Genomic DNA, 15,766 nt, shown 5'->3' on the forward strand with positions numbered 1-15,766 from the left:
TAAGATGGTATGTTTTTTCTACAAAAAAATCCGCTTTTTCTGATAAAAAATAAGTCAAGTAAACGTACACGAAATGATTCAGAAATACCTGTATCAAATGATGACTCAATGAATGCATTTCCCTCTTCTTTGCCTCCAAGCAGTCCTCCAATGCTAAGTGGACTTGATATTTCTGAAAACGAGGCTTTAATTGATGATATGATTGATGATTTAGATGAAGCAGCTGAAGAAGAAGATGGAGAAGATCTTTTTGGAGAAAATATGGAACGGTATGTGCTTCATAGGCCTTGGAATAAGGTCTTATTATAGACTATAAGAATCTTATATCTTTGTTAAGAGATTACATGGAAAATTTGGAACTTGATCAATATGATATTGAGGAACTAGATGATGAGGGAGAATATGAAGCAATGGACCCAGCATTGCGTAGACAAGTCGAAGCTAAGCTCAGAAGACGTGACAAAGAGCTTGAACGTGCAAAGGGAATACATAAAACTGCAGCATTTCTTCAAGACGGTAGTATAATTTATGTAAATGATTTAATTTTAATATAATTAAAGATGATGATGATCCACTTGATTTTTCTGTGATACGTAGGCGTAGACGTTACTATGATGATCGTCAGGATGACATGAATGAGGAACTTGTTGATGAAGAGCTTACTTTAGATGCACTTCTAGATATTAAAGCAGATTCAATGAGCGAATGGGTATTGATGGAACCAGTACAGCGAGCGATTTCACGTGAATTCAGAGCTTTTCTTCTCGAATATACTGATAGCAAAGGCATATCAGTCTATGGTAACCGTATTCGAACTCTTGGAGAAATGAATTCAGAAAGTCTTGAAATCAATTATACACATCTTTCGGAGTCCAAAGCAGTATTAGCGTATTTTCTTGTCCATTCGCCTTTTGAAGTTCTTTCTGTATTTGATAGAGTGGCTATGGAAGCAACTCTTTTGCATTATCCTGATTATAAGCGTATCCATAGTGAAATTCATGTTCGTATTATAGGATTACCTAAAACCTTTAAACTTGGGGAATTACGACAAGCACATCTTAATTGTCTTATCAAAGTTTCGGGTGTAGTAACTCGACGTACAGGTGTATTTCCTCAACTTAAATATGTTAAATTTAATTGTCAAAAATGTGGAATTATCCTCGGTCCATTTTCTCAAGATAGTAACATGGAAATAAAAATAGGATTTTGCCACAACTGTCAAAGTAAAGGACCTTTCTCTTTAAATTCAGAGAAAACAATATATAGGAATTATCAAAAAATGACATTACAAGAAAGCCCTGGAACTATTTCTCCAGGTCGTTTACCACGTCATAGAGAAATTATTCTTCTATGGGATTTAATTGATAGTGCAAAACCGGGCGAAGAAATTGAAGTTACAGGGGTTTATAGGAATAATTTCGATGCATCATTAAACGTAAAAAATGGATTTCCTGTTTTTGCTACAATTATTGAAGCTAATCATATCAATAAAATGTATGATCAGTTTTCTGCATTTAATTTAACAGAAGAAGATGAAAAAGCTGTTAAACAGTTATCTAAAACTGAAAATATAGATAAAAGAGTAATATTTTGTTGTTTTTTTATATTTTGTTTAATAATACTAGATTATTGCATCTATTGCGCCTTCTATTTATGGGCATCATGATATAAAACAAGCAATTGCATGTTCTTTATTTGGTGGTGTGCCAAAAGATATAAATGGTAAACATAGTATTCGTGGAGATATCAATGTGCTTTTGCTAGGTGATCCTGGTACTGCAAAATCTCAGTTTTTAAAATATGTTGAAAAAATAGCACATAGAGCAGTATTTGCAACAGGCCAAGGAGCAAGTGCTGTTGGTTTAACTGCTAGTGTAAGAAAAGACCCAGTAACAGGAGAATGGACTTTAGAGGGTGGAGCATTGGTCCTTGCAGATAGAGGTGTTTGCTTAATCGACGAGTTTGATAAAATGAACGACAAAGATAGGTGATTAAAATTTATGTTATTTTAATTTATTTACTCTGTCGAAGAACATCAATTCATGAAGCTATGGAACAGCAGTCTATTTCAATTTCTAAAGCAGGAATTGTAACAACACTTCAAGCACGATGCGCAATACTAGCAGCTGCAAATCCTATAGGTGGTAGATATAATACAACAATACCTTTTAGTCAAAATGTTGAACTTACAGAGCCGATATTATCTCGGTTTGATATTTTAAATGTTGTAAAAGATACAGTAGATCCAGAAGGAGACGAAAGATTAGCAAAATTTGTCATCGGATCCCATCTAAAAAGTCATCCTCATTACAATTCTACTACAAATTTGACTCATTCTGAACAATCTAAAGACTCAATTGAGCCAATACCTCAGGATTTATTACGAAAATATATAATATACGCTAGAGAACGCGTGCATCCAAAACTTCATCAGATGGATCAAGATAAAATTTCCAAATTATATAGCGATATGAGACGAGAATCCTTAGCAACCGGATCATATCCTATTACTGTACGCCATTTAGAATCAATTATTCGAATAAGCGAAGCGGTAACAATCCTTTCAAACCCCATTCTTATTGTTTATTTATTTAGTTTGCTAAAATGCATCTTTCCGAATATGTTAAAACACAACATATTGATTCTGCTATTAAAGTAATTGTTGATTCTTTTATTAGTGCTCAAAAATTAAGTGTTAAAAAATCATTGTCAAGAGGTAATCTTTGCTATTATATAATTTTCTATAAATCTAATGCAAACAAAGCATTTGCTAAATATACATTGCCCAAAAGCAACCGAATACCTATCAAAGCTTGATACTTAATTATCATTTGCATTACAATTAACCATCTTCTCATTTTTATTCTTTACTTTTTTGCATAATTAACATATAAAGAATTACACTTATTTCTTGGTATTTGGAACTAGTTTTATCTTTTTTAAATATATTTATTGTAAAAAATATCAACTTATCTCGCCCACCGTATAAGCTTCTTAATCATCTTAAATCATGGAAGAGAATCCAGAAAGACTTTTGATTAAGCAAGGAGCAGAGTCTTTAACATATAAAACATTGTTTCTTCCTGGAATACCATGTCTTTTGAAAATTCGATTTGCTAAGCCCTATAGACACCCTGTTCTAGACGAACGTTTAAGAAAACATAGAATTCATGTAGAAGCAAGGCTCTTATATAAGTGTTATAAAGGAGGAATTAGCTGTCCAGCTCTTTACTTTGTAGATGTAAAAAAAGGTGAACTTTGGACTGAATGGATTGAAGGAAAAACATTAAAAGACGAGCTTTTATACTGGGAAAACAATACACGGCCATATCAACAAGATTGTAAATTAATTATGGTATCTATTGGCCGTAATATTGGGAAAATGCATCAGCTTGATGTTGTTCATGGTGATTTAACAACCAGCAATATTATAATACGCTTACCATCTTACCAACAATCATCTTTATCTTTAGAGTTAACGGAGGATGACAAAATTGTAATTATTGACTTTGGTCTTGGTTGTGTAACACATATAATTGAAGATAAAGCAGTAGACCTGTATGTTTTAGAACGGACATTTCAAAGCACACACCCACAAAGTGAATTTTTAGTAACAAATATCTGTGCTTCTTCATTGACTGACTTTTTAGCTTAAATATATACTAGAAGGGTATTTAGAGTCATGGAAGGGTTCAAAAAATGTATTACGTCGGCTAGAAGAAGGTAAACTGTTTTTTTTCCATTACCAAAACCTTTTTTCTTATTTTTAGTCAGGTTAAGGGGAAGAAAACGAAATATTATTGGCTGAAAACATTAAAACAACATATTATTTTTTATAAACTTTATTTTTATAACTAAAAGTATTCCAAAAAGCTTTTTTAACTGTTACATTTTCAAAGCTCTTCATCAATCAATACATATATCGTTATTAAAATGTAGAAAAACTAAAAAGAAAAGCGAAAAAACGTATAAGAACTAGATATTTTAATTTACTGTCTCTATCATCATTTTCTACAAATTAAAAAATAAAAATCATATCAGTAAAAACAGGCATAAAAAATTATCTTTAAAACAAAATAGTCTTGACAATCTTGATAAATATGTAATAAAATATACTAAAAATAATAGAATATATATAAATCAATTCATTCTTTTTTTACCATATAAGCATACAAAATACATAATTTTTTATCAGATTTAAGTCTCAACGTTCATACAAAACAAAACATACATTACATCTATTTTTATAACATAGCTTATAATTATATTGCAATATGTTATATTCTTATATATATATTTTAAATTATTATTTTTCATAGTGAACCGTTTGCACGGTAACATCATCCCAACACTTTGATTATAATCAGCTTAAAATAAAGCTTAAAACAGGTTAATAAGAAATGAAACATTAAAGATATAAAAAACAAAGCATTTGAAATGAGTATTTCATATATTTTTTTAATTAACAGACAAGGAAAAATCAGACTTGTTAAATGGTTTACAACATTAAGTTTAAAAGAAAAATCAAGAATTTTAAAAGATGTTTCACAGATTGTTCTTCAAAGAAGATCAAAAACATGTAATTTTTTAGAATATAAAGGTATGTATATATTTTTTGTACAATTTTTCCTTGAAATAATAAACATTTTAGATGAAAAAATATGTTACCGTCGGTAAATCAAATTGTGTATACAAAACTATGTATAATAATATAAATCTAGCTATGCATCTCTTTTCTTTATTCTTGGTATTGAACAAACAGATAATGAACTAATTACTTTGGAAATTATTCATCGTTATGTTGAGGCACTTGACCGATATTTTGGCAATGTAAATATACATAAAGCAACACTTTTTGTGCGTTTTTATAACACTTTCAGGTGTGTGAGCTGGATATTATTTTTAATTTTCAAAAAGCATATTTTATTCTTGATGAATTGATTATGGCTGGAGAAATGCAGGAAAGCAGTAAAAAAGCCATTCTTAAAACTATTTCACAGCAAGATACACAAGAAGATATTGAAAAAGCTGAAGATACTCTCGGAATTTTAAATGTTAACTTATAAATACTTTTGATCATATCACTTTTACACATAATATATATCAGAATATTAATACATTACGCATTAGTTCTTTCTAATGCATATTAATACATTGTTTTGCATTATTAGATCTTATTAATATAATTAATATATATTAATATATTATTAAACATTATTAAGCCTTAGATGTCCATAAAATATCGTTTTATATATCAAAATATTACGATTAAATTTATATTCATAAAAATCTTCTAAAATTATTAAAAAAACGAAAAATACTTAAGAAAAACACAATATTCTTTAAATATCTTTTAGAAATACATTAAAAACTAGCAATATAGTACTTTATTGTATTTATTAACCGTTCAACCATTTTATGAAAGTCAATATTATAAGTAAACATTAGATCTGTCTTTTTAAACAAAAATAATTATTCTAAAGGCTGGCACGCTGTTGCAAGTTGGCATTGGAATGTGCCTTCAGATGAAGTATGCGGGATTTGCCGAGTTCCGTTTGATGGATGTTGTCCAGATTGCAAAATGCCTGGAGATGATTGTCCAATTGGTAAAAACAAATCTTAGAGGCATGTTTTAACAATATAAGTCTGGGGAAAGTGTAACCATGCTTTTCATATTCATTGCATCATGAAATGGCTTAATACAGAGTCTTCTAAGGGACAGTGTCCTATGGATCGACGAAAGTTTGAAATAAGAACATAAATCATGGTAGATTCTGCTTTCAAACATTCTGGATATTATATATTTTCTTAAGTCCTATGGCTTGGGGCTTTTTCTGCTGTTTTTTGTACCAAAAATCAAACTTTGATTTTGCAATAAAGCAGAAATCTTAGGGAACAAGCACAGATCGGCACTAGGACGCAAAATTAAAGATATATAAAGATTCATGCGAGTATTTTTACCTGTTTTCAGCTTTTTGTTTCAAAAAAAGCATTCCTTGGCTCTCCACTACAGATTTTATCCGCCTAAATGAAACATCCTCAGGTCAAGCCCCACAAATATAAGCAAGATGCACATAAGGCATTCTAGGACAGTACTGGGAACAAAAAACACTCTTTTTCCTCCATTTTTTTGTATTTTTTTTAGCTCTCCATTCAAACATATGTATATACAAAATTCATTCTAAGGCACCTGAATCCCTCAGAAAACTAACTACTATTTATAGATCCATCGTGCATAAAACTGGCTGCTGCTTGTCCAAAAATGCGTTTTCCAATATTACAAAAATACTCTCTCATCCCTCGTCTCTTCCACCTCTTTATAGTCCCCATTTCACAATTCTCAAAAAATACACTCAAACGCTTTCCCCATAAACAGCCCGTTCTAATGCCCCATATGTGCACAAAAATAGTTCCTTTCTTACATTTTTCTTTTGTTTTGCTTCCCTCATTCTGCGTCCGTGCCAAAGCATGGTGTTCCTTTAATCTATAATTACCTATCGATATAAAGAAATATATATTTATAAAGATAAGAAAAACAAAACAAAGAAAAGAGAGTTAAAAAAGAAACAACGAAGAAAATATAAAAAAATAAAGGTTTTCTACATACAAAAGAACCATTATCTTCATTTTCAGCACGTTTTTGTGTATCTTTTTTAGACAGCTTATTTAAGCCCTTGTTGGGCTACGACGCGAAAGCTCTTTGAGTCGTGGTGAACCTTTCTATGAACATAACAAAGAAACGACACGCTTAAAGTGGGTTTTGTATGAAAAAAAAGAAAAATTATATGCATATATTCCGATATATTAAGTATTTGAACTCCTATTTTCCTTAGAATTTGGCTATTTTTCTAACAAATTGCAAGTAAATGCTAAATAATGACATCCATATCAAAGCTGCGGATAAGCAGCATTTTACCGTCTATAAAATGCTCCAATTGTGAAAATTATGTTGAATTATCAAAGATGGGAGAGCATATATGCGAAAAAACAAAGGGTACAGTGCAAAAAAACGTATTTTGGCGCCTTGTTTACTTAGCAAGGAGCATGCAAAGATGCATCTAAAGACTATTCATATTCGTCCTCGCTGCCAGATGGGTCTAATTCGCCTCTAAGATCAAGTATGTGCAAGATAACGGGGTATATGCGCGCATATATGCGTCTAACTTTTGAGTAGCGAGTATAGTAAATGAGATGTTTCTGTATCCCTCAACTCACAACAAATCTGTGTCATCAGATGAACTTGCATATAATAATGCAGTAAAAAGCAAAGAATATCTTCAGAAAAAACGGCAAGTTTTTGAGCGTTTGAATGCAGTGATGCCGGGACCATTAGGACTACGTAGTCATTCGAATACAGGAGAAACAAAATACATAGAATCAGGTCATTCGGAAGGAAGTTTATTTTTACAGCAAGGAACACAGAATAAAAGTCCTAAAATGTTTACAGGACGGTCTCCATCATGTCGGCGGGCAAATGGTATATTAAATCAATCAATGCATGAATTTAATGTATCACCGACGAAGGAGAATTATAAGAGAAAAATATCACAAGAAATAGGTGAAGGAGGTGTAAATACAGGGCATGAACAGGGGATTTTGTCGCCTGTGTATCAGAATAATGAAAAAGCATCAACATTGAAAGATCGGTCGAATTTAAGAGAGTATAGGGGGGAGAAAAACCACCAAATAGCGGAGAAATTGAAAAAAGGGAAGAATGATAAGTTGAATTATCATTCATCACATGGTTTAAAGAAAGAATCTAAATTTCCGGATGAAAATAGCGAAAAACATTTGCTAGAGTGGGCACGGCGAGATAAAGAGCTTTCTTCAAAGTTTATTGAAAAAACACCAAATCCTGTTACATCAATTCAAGAACATGTTTCGAAAAATACGTATCCAAGAATATTTAATGATAAAAAATCATCTAGCAGTAGTAGATATGGGTATTTCTTTGAACGAGACAGCAATTCCACTATTTTTTCGACAACACTTTCTACCTCAAGTAATATTAGTAGAGATGAAAAAATATCTCTGTTTTCTATATCAAGTGAATATCGGTATCTGGGTTAAGTGTATTGATTAATGATGCATTTAGGTCCTAATTCCGATCTTTCTATTTCAGACACTCTTTTAGGAGAATACAAAAACATTTCTAAGAATGATTTGCACGCCGAACCCTTTGACAAAGTACTTAATAGTATGGAAAGCTCTTTTTGTACATTTTACACTCGCCCTGGCGATACACTTATACCCCAAAATAATTACCAAAAAGATTCAATCAACGATAAACATAACTCGAATTTTCATTGCAGAAGATGCAATAAATCCATCGAAGGCAAATCCATTCGATGTTCAGATGGCAAAATTTTGGGTCGATTTCATCGTGAATGCTTTAAATGCTTTGAACCAGTACATTATACATTTTCCACTTTTTTCACAATTCTAAATCGATTTAGAACTGCCAAATTTTGTTCACCTCTTCAGAAGTCTATGTCTTTGAAGGTGAACCGTTTTGTGCAAAACATTATCACATCCTAAACAATTCTTTATGTGTTGCATGTGGGGAGGGTATAGAGGGAAAATACTTTCAAACAGAAACGGATGGAAAATACCATTTTTATTGTTTTAAATGTTATGTGAGCAAACATTTGATCCTATTTCACGTGCTTACTCATGTTCAATAGTCATGTAAAAAACAACTAAATGATGAATATTTCGATATCAATGGCAAACCGTTTTGTGAAACCGATGCAATAAAGTTATTAAATTTGAAAGCACTTCCTTGTCAACATCTAGAGAAAAGAAAAACTAAAATACTTATGATGGGTGCATTTTGATTTTTTTTTTGAATGGTTTTGTCCGATTTAGTATTTTAAAGGTATATAAAGGATATAATACGGAGAATCTTGACAGAATGTATTCTTTTATAGTTTATGCAAAGCTTTTGGCTAACGCTCCCCTATAAGTAAAATTAAAATTCATACTTTTTTTGTATTTCTTAATCGTTTCTTTGCCATTTTTCTTTCGTATTTTCGATACACAAAAGCAACACTAATTTTTAAAGCTGTTTTATTCATGCAAAACTCTGTTTATTTACATAAAAAAGCTTTTATAGAATCACAATTACGGCTGCTTTCACAGCCATTTAATTTACCACAAAATTGGCGAGAAAATACAAAGTTGGATGAATATGAGAACGAATTATCAGAAACAACAGTTAAACATGCTCTTTATCGCTGTTAGTAGCATATTTTAGCTATGCTACTAATGTATATATAGTAAATGTATTATTCCGCAAACACCAGCGAGTCGTATTTAGCTCTCAAGCAGTAAGACATGTTGCTGAACAAATTGACAAATTATACAAGCCAAAAGAGACGCCATTGTATCAAATGCAATTTTCACTTAGGTAAAGCTTTATTCAGGCATTTTGTTGTTTTAACATGAATATCAGTAATATTGAGGAGTTACCGAATGTCTGGCCATCAGCGGATGAAGCAAGTAATGAAAGGTGGATATATATAATTAAACACAAACATAGTAATTAAAGGGCTAATTATATTCCATTTAACAGATATTTAAGCAGCCGTGCACAACTTATCTCTCTTGCAGCAGCATTAGAGAATTTACGTCAAAAACATTTATTTTACGAATCTATATATAATCTATTGCAACAAGCAGCAAAAAATAAAGATGATACAGCACAAGTTTTAGCAACACTTGGAGAGACAAGAAGACTTATAGCAAGAATTCGTAGCAAATTGGAACAAAAAAAAGTATATAATGGCGTCTATAAAGGTATTTGTGCACGTGAAGAGACCAATGCTATGAAAAATAAAGAAAAAACAATAGATTCCATTGAAACGTTTTGTGAAGAAATGATGAAGGAAGATCTAGATGAATCAGTTCATACATTACAATAATACCCGCTACATTGTTAATGTTTATATATCTATTTCACTTGAGCAGTAAAGTCCTCAAATTCAGCTCTAAACATTTTAATAAAGCATACTAAACTATATCTCTGTTACTAATATTTATTATTTAATTTTATTAATAAAGGGTATAAATTCAAATTATTTAATATAAATACCACTGAATCAAAAAATATACAATAACAAACTATTTAACACAAAAGCCGTAAATCATTAATAAAAAACCACAAAGGAATTCAAATAGAATTTAAAGAAAATCAATATTTTTAACAGCCCCATTTAAACATCCATCTTTCTAGCAATATCATGCTCATACTCGCTATACATATACCCTTTCTCACTCGAAAGAGTGTCGTCATCATCTAGTTCGTCATCTACACGTCTTGAACGTTGAATTGAGACTGTACTGAGATTAATGTAAAGAACACGCTTCATAGCACGGTTAAAAAAGAAATAACATGTGCTCCATATCAACCCATCACTTCCCAACGGGTCTGAGTCACTGTCAGGCTGGTATACATAAATATCGCACTGTGACAAGTCAATATGCTTGTCAATCACCTCCCACAGACTACATGTTGCAAACCTCTGTCGGCTTAGGTTAAGCAATGTTGTATTCAACATATTTAGCGTCATCGCCAGCGAGCGCTCCTTACGAAAGTCCTGTGGCTGCAAATTACTAAAATCATGATCTGGATGAGATGCATTTAGTGTTGCCACAATATATGCAAATGTTTTGCGTGAAAATGGGTGGTCTAGTGGCCCAAATGGTGATGGTTCCTGAGGTATAACCGAACTGGACTCCAAGGATCGCCCAAACGCCAGATCGTCCTGATAACGACTCTCCAGCGACTTGTCAATCGCTTTATAAAGCTTCTTATCGCTTCCTGCAGCCTGAAAGCCCTCTGTTAACACCATACTGTGCTATATATCCTCAATTTGCACCTGCCTTTGTCGTATACAACTCACAACGCCCTAAAACACGGCAATCATCTGCATCAAAGACAAGTGCCTTGTTTATTGCATCAAAATCTTGAATCTCTAGAAACTATGCTTCTTGTAAGCTGCTGATCGCCGGTTTTTACTCATAACTGGTCTTTTTCCAGTACACACCTTCATTGTTCTGATATACATCCGCTGAAATAATACTGTTTTCTTGGTTTTTTGTTTTTAGCCTTTATTAACGTTTATTTAGCAGAGGATAAGTGCTTTCTAAGTGTACTTTCAAATAAAATTTAACCAAATCTTGATTTTTGTTTAACTTTTACTTAATTTTAATATAACTTGTTTGAAGTCTGTCTTAACTTTTGTTAGTTTTTGTTTAACTTATTTTAGACTTTCCTTGACTTTGAGTCAACATTAGTTAATCTATTTTTAACATTTTCTTAAGTTCTCTTAATCTTTTCTTAACTTTGTCTTAACTTTTTTAAATAGTTTGTTAACGTATTATAACAGTACGTATCGCTATTGGACAACTTTGAGACGACATAAAATTAAGAAAAATTAAATATACGTCTAAGTAGGCAAAAAAAGGCATAAAACAGAGAAAAAAAGAGAAAAAAGAACGTAAAAAGACATTAGAAAAGTGGCTGTTTTTGTTTGAAAAAAAACGGGTTAAAATTGGCAGAATACAAACACCGACCAGGTGCACTGCGTCTTAAGGGCGGAGAACCGAGCAAGTATGCAGAAAAAACAGCGCCACAGGCTTATTTATATAGGAAACGTAAACGTATAGCTGCAGGAGTGTCCAAAGCTGCAAGTGGAGCGGTTTCTGGGGAAAAAATAGGGCCAGATATAGCATCTGTTGAAGTACCAGCAGTTTCAGAGTTGCCGCTGAAAACTCCAACAGAACAGAGGTTTGAGGAAATATGGAGAAAGCGTGTAAGTCATAGGAAGTGTTTTTGAAGGTCTCACAGTGTCAAGATGGATGAACGGGTTCAAAAAACAGCAGCAAAAAGTCATCGAGAACGGGTAGCCGAATTTAATAAAAAACTGAGTGAATTGTCAGAACACAATGATATTCCAAAGGTATAGTGAATATCTTTATTTAAAGAAGAGTTAATTTGTGTTTTAGGTCGGCCCAGGATAAAGTATGGGATGAAGTTATTTTTATAAAATGTTTTTGACTGTTGTTTTACTTTTTCATAATAAAAAATTGATTATTTAATGTTTCAGCTCAAATATACTAGATTTTCAATAACACAATATCCTTGGATCAAGATTTTTTTTAAAAAATACTATCTTTAACAAATAGCTCGAATAACAACTTTATTTCTCTAAGATTATAATACTTATTCTTTCAATGTATATATATATTATAATTTAGATTATTTTTTAAAAATATATTAATTCTAGTTGAAAAGCTAGTTAGTGATCTTTTTTTATTTTAAATTAGTGTCAGACATATAAATTATTTCCTATTTTTACCATAATTGATATGATTTATTATAATTGAAGCTGTATTTTGAAAAAAAAAACATATTAATCGAAAAACTTTTAAAAAGCACTTATTGGTTAATTAATTGATTAACAAATGAATGCTTTTTAAAAGACGTTTTTGATTACGTTTAAAAATACATGTAAAAATTCTAATAGAATATGTTAATTTAGATCCAAAGATTATTTTTAATAAAAATATATCATCTGAAGATTTGAATCAATTAAGTTCTAAAATATCAAAAACACTTGTGAAAATTACAATACACTTTTTTATAAGTATAAAATAAAAAAATTATAATTCTTTAATCTAATATTGAGATATATTTACAAACCTATAATACATGTATAATTTTAATCTTTTTTAAAAGACCATACTAAAATTTAAGTCAAAATAATCAAAAAGATTTTTATCATAAGTTTTAAAAACATATTTCTATAACCTTATTTTTAAAATATTTTAAACTCATTTTCTATTAAAAAATCTGATTTTATTTATTAGTTTATATTAAGATAGTTTTCGTCAATTATTTGTGTATCTCTGATAAATTTTACAGTATAGCTTTATATAAAAAGGTACAATAGAAACACATTAGTATTCATTAACATAAAATACTAAGTATCTTAGATCAATTTTCCTTCAGCTTTTTAACTTTTTATTTTTTTATTCAAATGTTTATCAAAAGAGTTAAAACATAAAGACTATTTTAAACCTTTTTATAAAAAAACATTAAATATTAAAAGGACATACTAAGAACATATTCAATATTTCCTTATAGATTTATTAAAATAAATATCTTGGAAAAAGCTTTTAACATTTAAATATTTTCTATGACCAATCCAAGACAACGTAAAAAGCAAAGAAGAGTAACAATAAAAAAAAAAAAAAGAATTTCAAAAAAACATCAACCTTTATCTATTAATTTTGGCCCCATTTTATCTGAAAGCTGGGATAAAAAAAAAACATTGAAGGAGAAGTAAAAAAATATTTATCAAATATATTTATTCATTTTAAAAGTTATGCACATTTAGGTCTCATAGCAAAGCCTAATAATGAAAAATGTATTTTTGGAAAAAAATATAGTACCAAAACATCTCTTTTGAATAAAAATGATAACTCAAAATTGCAACCTAACGAAGCACAAATCCAAAGAGATAATGAAGGAAATGTTATTGAAATTATATATGGAAAACAACGAAAGTTTGACGATACATCAGATAGCGATATAACAACAGAAGAAATGGCTCCAAAAACAGAAGTTATTCGAGGTAAACGTTATTTTTTACTTGAGCCCTAGACTAATATAAATAGAATTAAAAGAAAAAGCAGAAAAATCTACTAAAGTAGATAGAAAATTGTCTAAAAATGAAACCATTTTCCTAGAAAAATTAATCGATCGCTATGGTGATGACATTGATGCCATGACTAAAGATATAAAATTAAATGCAATGCAACAAACAGCAGGTGATCTTCGACGAAAAATTAAAAAATTAAATAAAGAGAAAAAACAAAGTTAATTCCATTTGACACTTTATTTAATTGAACTTCATATGGTTAAAAAAAATATTTCATCTTCAGACCTCAACGAAAGCACGATAAATAATAAATGAATCGCTGTTTGCTGTAAACACTGTTTCAACAAAAGCACCAACAAAAAACACAAGTCCAGTACGTATAGAATATAATTTTTCTTCTGCAACAACTGTTCCATCGCCCTGTGTACATATCATGATACTTGGGCCTTTCAGACCTTCTATAGTTTGTATATTGCCTTTTTTGAGACGAATTTGAAGAACATTAAACTCATTGATCGGTGGTTTAAAGAAATACACTTCACCATCACCAACAGTTCGGTCAAAACGAACAGGTGCCATCTTTTGTTCTGATGCTGATGCACATTTATATGTTAACATCGACACAAGAGTTTCAACATCTTTAAATTTAGGTGTCAATCCTGCACGAACTACATTATCACTTGAAGACATACACTCAATAGCTTCTATTCTTTCATTAGTCTTTGCACTTTCCTTTTCTTTTTTTTTACCTCCGCATAAATACGCATGTGGAGTATTTGCTTTTAAAAAGATTCCTTCTCCTGGCATCAATCGCACATGATTCAACAAAAAAACGCAAAATATTCCTATGTCCCCAGGAAATTGATCATTCAAACGCAAAATCACTTCATATAGATCCTTATATATATTTTCCTCATCTTGTGCCCTTTCATGTATATCTAAAAGCAATTGTTTTACACATGCTTCAACATGCTCTGTAGGTTGTATCAACAGTGTATGCAAGAGTGTCTGCAATGCCTTTTGGCTTTGCAATGATTCTGTGCATTCATAATTTATCGATTTTTCATATTTTCTCTGACGTGCCTGTTCTTCATGGACAAATACATCTGCTACACTACCTAAAAGCCTCCGAAATCCACGAACTTTCATAACAAACGAAATAATTTCATCTATTGGTCTAAATCCACATAGGGCCTCAAATGGTGTCAGAGCAATCGCCATCTCAGGTTTATGGTTTGCATCAACAAGAAATCAACATAAATCAAGCACTTCTATGTGTATATACCTGGATAGCGTTCAGGATATTGATAATGTAGTATCTCTGCAAGTCTTTTATCTGGATGTGCTTGAATTGATAAGGCTGTACGCACCGACAGAACTTTAAATAAAAAAGGTAACGTTCTGCCATAAACCTGTGCTACTTCATAAGATACAAGCCGTTCATCTGCATCCAAGAGCGTTTGTAGAAATACTATCTTCTCTGAATTACATTCTGTAGATAAACAAACAAAAGACGGAGAAGCAGGATGAACACCCATCCATAACTGTACGTATCAACACAAGCAAAAACTCGCGCGAACAGCGCAAAAATATTATAAAGACCTCTGAATAATGCTCATTGTCGTCTATAACTCTATGTGGTTCTGCTGATAAAAGATATTTTGCAATACAACTTGTATGTCCTATTCTTCCTGAATTATTAATAAAAAGTCAGAAAAAAAGAGAAAAAAAGAAATTTTAAGCATTAATACATGATAAAAAACACATACCCCACTCATATGCCTTATATCCACACCGCAATTCAAAAAAACGTGTATCCATCAAATACAAACAAATAGATAATATTATTATAACTGTTTATAAGTTTTAACAGGAAAAAAAGACTAAATACTTGGAATTGAGACTTAAATGAGTGTTACTTTGTATTTTCCTGTCATTTTTTGAAGCTTTTAACAATTATTTATAGTTATAATGTTTATTTCTAATTTTTGACGTTAAGATTTATTAACATCGAGATTTAATATTTATCGAATATTTAATACTTTATTAATATTTTATTAACATTTTTTAACTTTTGATTATTATTTTTAACATTTTTT

General features: G+C 30.8%; 11 protein-coding genes across 11 annotated transcripts; 8 read left to right on the plus strand and 3 right to left on the minus strand.

Moving 5' to 3' along the window:
- Window positions 1-9: 9 nt before the first annotated feature.
- T551_03542 (MCM DNA helicase complex subunit MCM2) lies at window positions 10-2,817 on the plus strand (the record flags this gene model as incomplete). The annotated part of the gene is made up of 6 exons (XM_018375805.1): window positions 10-273; window positions 318-516; window positions 561-1,582; window positions 1,626-1,987; window positions 2,032-2,551; window positions 2,596-2,817. 6 exons carry the CDS (start codon window positions 10-12, stop codon window positions 2,815-2,817), a joined length of 2,589 nt encoding a protein of 862 aa, XP_018227946.1.
- Window positions 2,818-3,010: 193 nt separating this feature from the next.
- T551_03543 (Kae1-associated kinase Bud32) lies at window positions 3,011-3,808 on the plus strand (the record flags this gene model as incomplete). Its single annotated transcript, XM_018375806.1, has 3 exons — window positions 3,011-3,610; window positions 3,651-3,723; window positions 3,771-3,808. The coding sequence occupies 3 exons, from the start codon at window positions 3,011-3,013 to the stop codon at window positions 3,806-3,808; spliced, it is 711 nt and encodes a 236-aa protein (XP_018227947.1).
- Window positions 3,809-4,437: 629 nt separating this feature from the next.
- T551_03544 (uncharacterized protein) lies at window positions 4,438-5,066 on the plus strand (the record flags this gene model as incomplete). Its single annotated transcript, XM_018375807.1, has 4 exons — window positions 4,438-4,600; window positions 4,652-4,673; window positions 4,722-4,830; window positions 4,881-5,066. 4 exons carry the CDS (start codon window positions 4,438-4,440, stop codon window positions 5,064-5,066), a joined length of 480 nt encoding a protein of 159 aa, XP_018227948.1.
- Window positions 5,067-5,418: 352 nt separating this feature from the next.
- On the plus strand, window positions 5,419-5,761 carry T551_03545 (anaphase promoting complex subunit 11; the record flags this gene model as incomplete). Its single annotated transcript, XM_018375808.1, has 3 exons — window positions 5,419-5,437; window positions 5,484-5,606; window positions 5,646-5,761. 3 exons carry the CDS (start codon window positions 5,419-5,421, stop codon window positions 5,759-5,761), a joined length of 258 nt encoding a protein of 85 aa, XP_018227949.1.
- A 446-nt stretch (window positions 5,762-6,207) lies between these two features.
- T551_03546 (uncharacterized protein) lies at window positions 6,208-6,618 on the minus strand (the record flags this gene model as incomplete). Its single annotated transcript, XM_018375809.1, has 2 exons — window positions 6,208-6,484; window positions 6,608-6,618. The coding sequence occupies 2 exons, from the start codon at window positions 6,616-6,618 to the stop codon at window positions 6,208-6,210; spliced, it is 288 nt and encodes a 95-aa protein (XP_018227950.1).
- A 258-nt stretch (window positions 6,619-6,876) lies between these two features.
- Window positions 6,877-8,837, plus strand: T551_03547 (uncharacterized protein; the record flags this gene model as incomplete). The annotated part of the gene is made up of 6 exons (XM_018375810.1): window positions 6,877-6,994; window positions 7,041-7,118; window positions 7,175-8,047; window positions 8,096-8,409; window positions 8,457-8,636; window positions 8,685-8,837. The coding sequence occupies 6 exons, from the start codon at window positions 6,877-6,879 to the stop codon at window positions 8,835-8,837; spliced, it is 1,716 nt and encodes a 571-aa protein (XP_018227951.1).
- Window positions 8,838-9,075: 238 nt separating this feature from the next.
- T551_03548 (uncharacterized protein) lies at window positions 9,076-9,923 on the plus strand (the record flags this gene model as incomplete). The annotated part of the gene is made up of 4 exons (XM_018375811.1): window positions 9,076-9,238; window positions 9,280-9,409; window positions 9,455-9,511; window positions 9,575-9,923. 4 exons carry the CDS (start codon window positions 9,076-9,078, stop codon window positions 9,921-9,923), a joined length of 699 nt encoding a protein of 232 aa, XP_018227952.1.
- A 291-nt stretch (window positions 9,924-10,214) lies between these two features.
- T551_03549 (RNA polymerase III-inhibiting protein MAF1) lies at window positions 10,215-10,853 on the minus strand (the record flags this gene model as incomplete). Its single annotated transcript, XM_018375812.1, has 1 exon — window positions 10,215-10,853. The coding sequence occupies one exon, from the start codon at window positions 10,851-10,853 to the stop codon at window positions 10,215-10,217; it is 639 nt and encodes a 212-aa protein (XP_018227953.1).
- A 132-nt stretch (window positions 10,854-10,985) lies between these two features.
- Window positions 10,986-12,024, plus strand: T551_03550 (uncharacterized protein; the record flags this gene model as incomplete). Its single annotated transcript, XM_018375813.1, has 5 exons — window positions 10,986-10,994; window positions 11,459-11,548; window positions 11,598-11,816; window positions 11,859-11,963; window positions 12,010-12,024. 5 exons carry the CDS (start codon window positions 10,986-10,988, stop codon window positions 12,022-12,024), a joined length of 438 nt encoding a protein of 145 aa, XP_018227954.1.
- A 1,178-nt stretch (window positions 12,025-13,202) lies between these two features.
- Window positions 13,203-13,889, plus strand: T551_03551 (uncharacterized protein; the record flags this gene model as incomplete). The annotated part of the gene is made up of 3 exons (XM_018375814.1): window positions 13,203-13,348; window positions 13,390-13,640; window positions 13,684-13,889. 3 exons carry the CDS (start codon window positions 13,203-13,205, stop codon window positions 13,887-13,889), a joined length of 603 nt encoding a protein of 200 aa, XP_018227955.1.
- A 57-nt stretch (window positions 13,890-13,946) lies between these two features.
- T551_03552 (mannose-6-phosphate isomerase, class I) lies at window positions 13,947-15,566 on the minus strand (the record flags this gene model as incomplete). Its single annotated transcript, XM_018375815.1, has 4 exons — window positions 15,437-15,566; window positions 15,270-15,358; window positions 14,417-15,211; window positions 13,947-14,371 (listed from the first exon to the last, which is right to left on the minus strand). Exons 3-4 carry the CDS (start codon window positions 14,886-14,888, stop codon window positions 13,947-13,949), a joined length of 897 nt encoding a protein of 298 aa, XP_018227956.1. The 5' UTR covers window positions 14,889-15,211; window positions 15,270-15,358; window positions 15,437-15,566.
- Window positions 15,567-15,766: the final 200 nt, after the last annotated feature.

The sequence above is a fragment of the Pneumocystis jirovecii genome (assembly GCF_001477535.1).
Source record: "Pneumocystis jirovecii RU7 chromosome Unknown supercont1.18, whole genome shotgun sequence".
NCBI classification, from domain to species: Eukaryota; Fungi; Ascomycota; class Pneumocystomycetes; order Pneumocystales; family Pneumocystaceae; genus Pneumocystis; species Pneumocystis jirovecii.